General features: G+C 53.3%; 1 protein-coding gene across 1 annotated transcript; it reads right to left on the reverse strand.

Annotated features, from left to right (window-relative positions):
* Nucleotides 1–1,926: 1,926 nt before the first annotated feature.
* Nucleotides 1,927–8,869, reverse strand: DAO (D-amino acid oxidase). The gene is made up of 11 exons (XM_030959130.1): nt 8,676–8,869; nt 8,431–8,545; nt 8,015–8,091; nt 7,546–7,611; nt 7,138–7,192; nt 6,598–6,702; nt 6,038–6,120; nt 4,501–4,618; nt 3,870–3,968; nt 3,420–3,549; nt 1,927–1,931 (listed from the first exon to the last, which is right to left on the reverse strand). The coding sequence occupies exons 1-11, from the start codon at nt 8,867–8,869 to the stop codon at nt 1,927–1,929; spliced, it is 1,047 nt and encodes a 348-aa protein (XP_030814990.1).
* Nucleotides 8,870–10,152: the final 1,283 nt, after the last annotated feature.

Here is a 10,152-nt window from a genome sequence, read left to right on the forward strand (position 1 = left end):
CAAGTGTGCTTGGACGGGATGATTTGTTATTCCCAAATACTTGCTGAAAGAGCAGTGAATGTTTCCATGTCTGAATGTACAGTTTCTAAGCTGGATTTACATTTTAATGTTGAAAAACTTGGTGTATCTCAAGCTTGTTGTAAAATACTCCTCTGGTTCCTGTTCCTGACATGGCATTGGAGAGTTGAAGTCCACATTAGATATTTTATGTTAAACAAATAAATAGTTTTTTCAGGAAATAAGTTTTTGGCTCTTCTGGGGGGTGTTTAGGAGGAATCATAGCTTTGTTTGGTTTGGTTTGGTTTTTTTTTGTCTTGGTGTTCAGAGGTTTGAGCTACAGTGCTCAGCACTCTGCAGGTCTGACTCATTTTCTGTCTGTTTTGTGTATTTAGATGTAAAGAAAAGTCACAGGATTCCTGTTCCCATTGTAAGTAACCTCACTACAGCAAAATATTCTGGATGCTGCATCCCTGGAAATGTTCCAGGCAAGGTTGGACAGGGCTTGGAGCAACCTGGGCTAGTGGAAATTGTCCCTGCCCATTGCAGGGGTGGGACTGGATGAGCCTCAAGATCCCTTCTCACCCAAACCATTCTGGGATTCTATAATTTTTTAAATTCTCTTAAATCTTGATTTTCATATTTAATTCAGTTTGGACACTAAACCCCAGCCAGTTTGGCCTCTTCCCTGGGTGTGCTGGCAGCAGGTGGCTCCACATGTGTCTGGACTTTGGGGCAGGGAGGATTCCTTCTACTCATTTCCATTTCAGTATAAACCCTTCATTTCCCTATCACTTTTCTAAACCATCATTAAGTGCCCAACCCTATTTTCCTCCACCCTGTAACTGATATTCTTATTTTGATGCCCAATAATTTACAGGCAGGAGGTGGTTGAAGGATGAGTCAAAATGACTCAGGAGCTGCAAATCCTTCTCATGCTAATGCAGGGTGTTCTCATCCCAGAGCTTCCATCTTCCTTCTCCCAGCCTGGGATGCAGAGCCTCCTTCCTGGGAATGGAATTATTTGGGAACTGGAAGGGTTTCTGTGGCTGAAGCAATGCTGGTGGAATATTCTTTCATCTGTAATTACTTTTTGGCATCCTCAGGGCATTTGTAAAGCTCATCCACAGGATTGTGGAATATCCTGAGCTGGAAGGGACCACAGGGATCATCCAGTCCAGCTCCCCAACAATCCCACCCTGTGCATCCCTGGGAGTGGTGTCCAAACGCTCCTTGAGCTCTGGCAGGAGTTTTCCCAAATGCCAGAGCTGCTGTTTGCTGACTTCCCTGATACCTGATGTGCTTCCAGCTTTGTTCTGGGTCACAGGAGATCCTTGTGGAGTTTCTAAAACGTGCTGACACTGGACATGGGAGGTGTTGCTTTGTGTGTGTCAGAGGACAGGCAGGAATTGTCCAGATCCCATTCCCTGACCTTCCCTGGCCTCAAAATGAATTTCAGTCCCTCAGTGGGGATTTGCCCAGAGAAGCTGTGGCTGCCCCATCCCTGGAAGTGTCCAAGGCCAGGCTGGAGGGGGCTTGGAGAAACCTGGGGTAGTGGAAGGTGTCCCTGCCCTGGACTGGATGATCTTCAAGGTTGTTTCCCATCCAAATCCACAATTCTGTGATTTCTGTGACTTCTTATTGCCCTGGGGACTGTCAGCAACCACAGATCTTCACAGGATGATATTCCAGGTTTCCTGGTCTGCTTGGAATCTGGAGTGATGACTCCTACTCCTCCAGGATGAAATATTTAGGAAAAATGTGTGTGGAGAAATGGAATGATGATCTCCTGGGACATTTCTGTGGAATCAGCATTTGAGGCCCTTCCTGTGCCATCACTAAGAGGAAGAACAACCATGCACAAGAGATTTGAACATTCCCTTTATTGGTCACACAGATTAAATTGAGGCCTTTAGAAAACAAACAGAGTTAACCTGCAAGTGAAATTACAGATCAGCTCATTGCTGTTTGCCAAGAGGCCACGTGAGATCACAGGGCTCCTGCAGGCTCTGAGATCAAAGAATCAGCTGCTCCTTGTCAGGTGTACAATGATTTCCTACACCCCTGTTTGTCCAGTGGAATTTTCCCAAAACCACCAAAGTGGGGCTGGATTTACAGCAGAGAATGTGCTCCTGAAAGTCTCATATTTGGAATAAATGAAACCAGGGGGATCCAGTTCCCCTGAATGTGATCGCACCTCAGGAAATGTCAGACCCTTGAGTTCAGCATTAATCAGCAGGGAATTTTCTCCAGCCTTTGTTTTCCTTTTGCTGACTGTACCTAGTGACTGCAGCATTTCCAGGGAAGCTGGAAATTCTTTGGACAGTGGCTCCCAATTTCCCCTGCCCAGCTGTGTTTGCTAAGCCCAGCAGGAAGATGCCCACGCTGCTGAGCTATTCCTGGCACACAGAGTCAGCAGGAGAGAGGAGCTGCACCACGGATGAGTAAGGAACACTTGGTTTATCCACACAGGAGAGTGAGCCAGGCACTGTGCTGGGCTCACCACAGCCTTTGGATTTGCAGCTTCCTCACCATCCTGTCTGGGATTGGTTTGTAAAGCAGGAAAGACATGTGGAAGGGAAAGATCAGCAAGGCTGTATCTTCAGAACAGTTGGGTTCAACAGCATCCCTGATCACCCCAACAAGTCCTGCTCCTCCTCTGAGAAGCACAACCTGCCCCAGGCCAGGCCCTCTCTCTGAGCTGTGTCCCACAGCTGGGAGAAATGGGAAGCTGAGGGGCCCGTGGGAGTTTTAGGGACAAGAAGAGCTATTTTCTTATGCTCCCTGCTATATATAGAGTCTGGCAAGCCCACAGGGCTGGAACAAGTTGCTTTTGTTGCTAAAACATCGTTTGGAAAGGCCATTTTAGGCAAGTGCTGCTGTCTGGTGCCAGCTACACTAAGCAGGTGCTGTGGCTCGAGCTCTGTCCTGGCAGGAATGTGAGGAAAACTGGAGTAAGCCAGGCACGTGCTCCCAGAGCTGCTGTTCCTTCCCTGGGAACCTCAGAGCTTCTTCCTACTAAGGAGCTTTTCCCTCCTGGGGGGGAGCCTGTAAATCTAATTACACATTGGGTGTTGGAGCGGCCAGCAGAGACCTCCGGTGTCCCCAGCTCCGTTTCAGATCCCGTCCCCTGGTGCAGATGAACTGCAGGACTGTCCAAGGTTCAGCTGAACCCAGCCTCCCCTTTGCAGCCTGATCCCAGACAGCCCTTGGTGCACTCTGCCACGGATGATTAGTCCATATTTGAAAGCCTTTCTTCCAGGCAGGGTGTGGAGGGAGTGGAGCCATCTGGAAAATGGCAACGACCTGGAAATGAGACGCTGAGAGCCAGAGCTGGGTCGAGCAGCCCCTGTGCTGTTCCCATCCTTCTGCTGTGATTCCTAAGCCGCTTTTGTCACACATTCCAGGGGAGCAGGGCTCACAAGCGGGGCCCTGGGGGGTGGCCAGCTGCTGCTTCTCCTGCAGGATGGCCCCAAAGAGCCGAGCTGCCGCCATGGCACAGCCCCAGTGGATGGTGAGCCCAAAGCCGCCGTGGCCGTAGTTGTGAATCACCTGGGGGAGAAGCACAGAATCCCAGCATGGGCTGGGGGAATCTCAAAGCCCATCTTGTCCCATCCCCTGCTGTGGGCAGGGACATCTCCTACAAGTTTAGGTTGCTCCAATAGATCTCTGAGCACTTCCAAGGATGGGGCAGCCACATCAATCATTTGTTTCAGTGTCTCTGACATTTATCCCTGAGCTCAAAGATTCCTTCGCTGTTGGTGGGGAGATGGAGAGAGGGATGATCACAGGAACAGGGCTTGTTTATCACTACCCCAGGCACAATTAACACGGTGATTAATTACACTCAGCCCCCGGGGCTGGGCGGGTACCTCTGCCTGGAGATTGCCGAGGCGGATGCTCTCCCTCTCCAGGCGGACCGAGGGCCGTGCTGGTCTCAGGCCGCTCCACTCGCCGACGATCTTTGCCTTCTGCAAGCAAAAGCACATCAGCACTGCACAGCATTCCTTGGAATCCCACCAACCAAACCCCACAGCACCCCCTGAGCCCTGAGATGAGCAGGGACAGGAACTTCCCCATCCTGCAGCAGCTCCAGGCAGAACGGTTTGGGATGGCAGTGCCAGCCTGGAGCTGAGGAAAATCCCTGTGCCAAAGCCCCATGCCACCTTTCCTGCTAATCCAGGGAATAACAGCAGCACTGGGAGTGGACACAACCCAGCCTCACCCCACACAACCCTTCTCTAAAGGTGTGGGGACAAAGGGCTGGAACCTCCCAAAGCTCTGGATCTATACATGAGCAATTATTGTTCCTACAAACCTTGTCTCAGTACCAGCCCCAGCCCTGCCTGTCCCTCAGCCAGGTGGAAGAGCCCTGGGTGTCCATGATGGACACACAGAAACCCTGACTCACGGAAACAGCTCCTGTGGTTTGTCCCAGCACTCATTCCTGCATCCTGAGCCCCCCAGCTCCCTGTGCCCCATGCTGGCAGTGGGGTCACCCACCTGGAGAGCTGGCAGCAGCTGGCAGCAGCTGTCCCAGATGGATTTGTGGTCCTTGGCACTGTTCTCCTCACTCCAGTTTCCATGCTGGTAAATCCCTCCCAGGACTGTGAACTCGCTCCTGCACCAGGAGCCAAAAGGGACACACGATGGTGGCTTGTCCCCAGCTGTCCCCTGTGGAGCCACCACGTGGAGGGACACTGTGTGAGTGTGGTGATGGATCCTGCTACACCCTGAGCCTGCAAAATATTCCTGTGGGAGAAACTCCCACATGGAGCAGGCAGAGAGAGGAGCCTGCACGTCTGCTCATGAGCAAGTCACTCATTAAATCCTGTCAGCCCTTCTTTTCTGGGCAAAGCAGACAGATAATTCCATCCTTATCAAACAGGTCTGCCCCTGCCTGGCTCAGGAAGAGCTGGAAGGAACAGGATGACTCTGGTGGGGAACACAGAGATTGGTGCTGCTGCTGCCCCAAACTCCTGTGGATTAACAGAGGACAAGAGGCAGGTTAAGGCTGAGGGGGTCCTGGAGGGGTCTGTACTGGCTGGGCCCTTCCAAAACCTTGCTTGATCATTGGGAAGCACAAAAGCAAAAGGAGGGGACCCTCCAGGGCTGAGCTGTCCAGCAGGGAGGGGGTGCCCTCCACATGAGAATGGGATCCAGCTCTTCCTTTGGGATCAGCCTGGTGCCCAGCCCTGACAGCTCGAGCTAAAACAAGCACAGGCAGAGGAATTCATCTGGGACTGTGATCAGGAATCACTCAGAATATGCTGCATGGGGGCTGTGAGCCTGCAAAGCTCCTGTTTGCATCCTGGCTTACTGCCTAAGCCTGAAATGTTAGGACAATAGGAAGTGCCAGAGATGCAGCATTCCAATTCCAGCCTAAAGACCCCTCTCCACTGCCAGAGCAGGGTTGCTGCAGGCCCTTGGGAGGAAGCAGAGCTGGGATGAACAGCAGATGGAGGAGCTGGACTCGATCCTTGTGGTCCCTTCCAGCTCAGGATATTCCATGATAAACCCAATGAGATGCCCCCAGGCTCACCAGCAGCTCAGGGGACAGTGATGATAAAGCTGACCTTTCCCAGAGAGGTTTTGTTGAACTAAAATATTTCCTGCCTTATTTTTATGGAAGCATGGATCAGCAGTGGCTTTCCCCACCCTGAGCTGCTGCACCACAGTTTGGTCCACACCATTGATGATAAAGATGGCTACAGATGTGAAAACAAAAGATGTCCCCCAAAATATCCACTCCACTGTCAGTGTTTGGCTGTCTGGGGGCTTGGCCAGGATGGAGTTTGCCTTGGTGGGATTTGGTCCTTGGAAAAGGACAGGACATGGAAGCACCGTGGTGCAGGGTGCTCTCTGTGCCGGCTGGGAGCTGCCTCACTCTGCTGCCCACGTCCTTCTGCTCTCCTCCCACACAGCCAAGAACAGCACCAGGGATGAAGCCAGGCCTGGCAGACACAGAGCAGGCTTTGGGGACAGTGGCAGAGGAATGTCACAGGTGCCAGCCAGCCCTGCCTTGGCCATGGTCACCTACCCTGGGATGACGTAGGGCGAGTTGTAGATCCCGGATTTGAGGTCGTGAGTGATGATGAAATGCTTCACCCACGGCGCCAGCACCTGGGAGATGAAGGGGAGGAAGTCAGAGCTGGAGAGTGGGTGCCAGGCTCAGGGGACAGCAGGAGGGACATGAGGGTCCAGATATGGGACCCTCCCTTAGCTCAGTGTTCCCTGTGCTGGCTTCCCTGGGAAGATGGGAGAACAGGAGTACAGGTAGAGAGGAGATTCCTACTCATCTGTGTTTCTCCAAATAATCACCACCTTCCCCCAAAGATTTTGTCATTTTATTATCAGCATTGTGCCTCTGAGCTCCCCCAGCCCTCACCCTATGGAGAAACAGGCTGGAGGCTGAGGGCATTCCCAGAGCTGGACCAGGAATGGGATCTGGTTGGTTCCACATGAGCAGTGTTTGCTGGGAATCAGGACCTGATCCCAGTGTGGACCCAGCCACAAGCCCGTGGTTCCCCCCAGAGGGCACAGCCACTCCTCGTGGTACAGATGGGTTTTTGGGAAGCCCCCAGGCCTGTCCCAGCTCACCCTGATGATCTGGCCCCGGCCAGGCTGCAGCTCTGGGTCGGGCTGCAGGTCCCCCGGGCGCATCCCACTGCAGTTCAGCACCACATCCACACCCTGGGAGAACAGCTGAGGAGAGAGGGAGCAGCACACAGGGATTATGTTCCACAGAGGCACAACATTCCTGCTTCCAAACAAGCCAAGTGCTCTTTCCAACAGTCAGGAAATGGATAAACCACAAGGGCCAGATCCAGGGCACAGCTTCTTCCCCAGCCAGCTCCTGCTGACATCCCATGTGTGCCACCAAGCCATTCCAGGAAAAGCTGCCAATCCAGGCTGGATAAATGCTCTACCCCATCCTCTGTCAGCCATCCCTCAATACCCAAGACCCTTTATCTTTCCTGGTAGAATTTATTTCCTGGATTTTGGCACAGTCTTGCTGCTGTTCCCCGTCCCATCACTCATGCCAAGGAATATCCCAGAGCAGCACCTGCCTGCTGGATGCTGCTTCTCCCCTCTGGAATGGGGCTGTGCCCTCTGCCCTGCCTCCACATCCCCACTCACCTCCTGGAAAGACTCAATCTTCTTATGGAAAAACTTCACTCCCCTCTGCGTCAGCCTGGGAAGCACAAGTTCATTTGTTACTGGCAAATTAAAATAAAATGTTCAATACCAGGACAGCTGCTCAGCATTAGAAATTACAGGAATAAAATCAAACCCCAAATTCTTCCAAAGCCAAAAGCACTTGGATGCAGCTCCAAGTGTCCCATTACTTTCATTTTTGTCATGCAACAAATTTCAAATTTGTCATGCAACACTCCTGGGCTCACTGTTCAAGTGTTACACCCCACTGGGGCAATAACAGGAATTCCAGAGCCTCTTCCCAGGGATGCACCTCTGCCCACCCTATCCTGCTGTGCAGGATGAAAATCCACACCTGCAGCCAGAGGAAGCAGGAGCAGCTGCACTCACCTGTTGGTGAGCCAGGGCAGGTAACTCCTGCCCTCCAGCATCAGCGCCGTGTTGAACCAGCCATGGCTGAAAGAGGAGGAGAGGAGGCTGTGAGGACCTGCAGGAGCCTCCTGCCCCAAAATTCCTGACAGCCACTATGGATCTGGGACCTCAATTCCCCCTGGGACCTCCTCACATGAGTGCATTTTCCCTCCCTTTTTACAGCATAAAACACCTTCTGGTTTTCTTCCCCTATTTGGACATTGAGGTAAGGTGAGGTAAGAGAGGAGCTGGAATGGTTTCTGTGCTGAGTTGCTGATTTTTTGGCCATTTGAGCTGTTTCCTACTTATTTGAAGGGAAGCAGTTTTAAAGAAGTGAGGACATTTCTACACCTGCAGTTCCTTTTCCCACTGCCTCATGCCAGGGCTGTATTCAGGAGGCATCCAGGACTGTCCTACCTGAGTCTCCAAAAAACTCACTGAAAAATACCTGTAACCAGGGAAGAGTTCGAGTTCTTTCCGTGTCAAGTTCCTGAATCCCAGGACAATGTTCTTCCAGGATGGGTCCTGAAGAGAAAGAGCTGAGATCATTAATGAGCTGGGAAATAATGTCCTGAGGTCATTAATGAGCCGGGATCACCGTGGGACAGGAGCTGTGGGGGGATCATGGGACACATCCCATGGGACACAGCCCATCCCGTGGGACACAGCTGGATGTGCAGCTGCCAGCACAGCTGGACAGGCTCTGTCACTCCCACTCTCCTATTGGATCCTCACACCAATATTGCCTCGGGAGCACAGAAAACACCATGTCCCAAGGCAAATTTGGAAATATTGGGAAGCTCTGGCTGGAAGAAGCACAGCCCCTGAAACCCTCCCCAGCCCCAGCTGTGACCTGCTCCTTACCTGCACCGGCTCCCTGAACAGGTTGTAGCCAGAAATGAGGAAAAGTCCCATTTCCTTGGCTGCTGGGGAGTGCAGCTGCCCGAGGAGGTGATCGAACGTCTCTTTATTCCAGAGCCTGGGATGAGAATGGGACAGTGGTGGCTCTGCCAGCCCCATGGAGCTGTGCCAGAGCAGCTCATGGCACACAGGGGAGAGGGACAGGCACCATCCTCCTCCTCCTCCTCCTCCTGCTGCTGCTGCCTTACATCTCCTGCAGGTTGCCGTGGTCACTCACGTAGGGCTGCCAGAGCCCGGCTGCCCCATCGCTGGTGGTGTGGGGGGTGAAGTGGTCGGCGTAGACCTCCAGCTCCAGGGAGGGCAGCAGGCTCTGGAACTGCTCCTGGATGCACAGGGCGCTAGAGAGCCCGATCACCCCGGCCCCGATGATGGCTACACGCATGGCTCCGGCTCCTGCGGCGGGTCCGGGCTCCGAGGGCACGGCTGGGGCTGCTGGGCAAGCTGGGGACACCACGGGGGAACATCAGCTCCTGCAGGAGCTCAGCTCCACTGCCAAGCAGCAGGGAAGGGCTGAGGTCCTCGTGGTTCATTCTTGTAAAGCCTCCCAGCCCTTCTCCAGCTCTGAGCCAGGAATCATGGGTGGGGGTTGTGGTTCCTCCCAGTGGCTGGGGAATGCGTCCCCACCCCTGGCTGCGCCAGCAGGAAAGCTGCAGCTCGGCTGGCACGGCTGCACTGCTCCCCTGGCACAAGGAGCTCCAGGTGTGTCCTGCCCCAGGGATCCCCCTCTGCGTCCCACCAGCCACAGGCTGAGCAGCCAGGGAGATGCTGGAGATCATAGAATCCCAGAATTCACAGAATCCCAGAATTCACAGAATCACAGGGTTGGAAGAGACCTTCAAGACCATTGAGTCCAACCCAGCCCCAACACCCCAACCCTGGCCCCCAGTGCCGCATGCAGGCTTTGTTAAACACGCCCAGGGATGGGGACTCTGGGATGGGCAGCCATTCCAGAACTTTATCACCCTTTCCATAAAAAACTTTTTCCTAATATCCAACCCGTATTTCCCCTGGTGCAGCTTGAGGCTGTGTCCTCTGGTTCTGTCAGTTCCTGGAGAAAGAGCCCAACCCAGCTGAGCACAGGCACCTTTCAGGAGCTGTGCAGAGTGATGAGGACACCCCTGAATCTCCTTTTCTCCAGGCTAAACATCCCCACCTCCCTCACAGGGTTTGTGTTCCAGGCCCCTCACCAGCCCTGTTGCCTCCTCTGGATGTGCTCCTGAGTCTCAGTGTCCTTCCCAGACTGAGGGGCCAGAACTGCACACAGCTGCAGCCCCTCTCCCTCCTCTGGTTCCCTGCTTTCCTTGGAAAAGCCCTGTGGCCACTGCCAGTGCAGGGAGTGCACAAAAACCAGTTTGGGGAAGGGCTGGGGGTGCAGATCCTTGGCTGGTTCTGGGAGCAGGAATAAATTCCAGCCTACAAGTTTTTTTTTGGCCAAGGTGAAGTCCAGCATCTCTGCTGTGACAACAGGGGGATGACATTTGCCAGGACGGAGGGATGAGTCATTGGAACGGCACAGTGGGAGCTGCTTCCCATCTGCCGTGGTTTTATAACCCTCAGGAACCAGGGTCACCTCCTCCACCAGGGACAGGGACTCACCCCAGCTGCCCCTGCAGTGCCAGCTGAGGAGGAGCTGCCAAAAAATAACGGGAATACACATTTTCCACC

Source organism: Camarhynchus parvulus, chromosome 15, assembly GCF_901933205.1.
Source record: "Camarhynchus parvulus chromosome 15, STF_HiC, whole genome shotgun sequence".
In the NCBI taxonomy this organism is placed as follows: domain Eukaryota; kingdom Metazoa; phylum Chordata; class Aves; order Passeriformes; family Thraupidae; genus Camarhynchus; species Camarhynchus parvulus.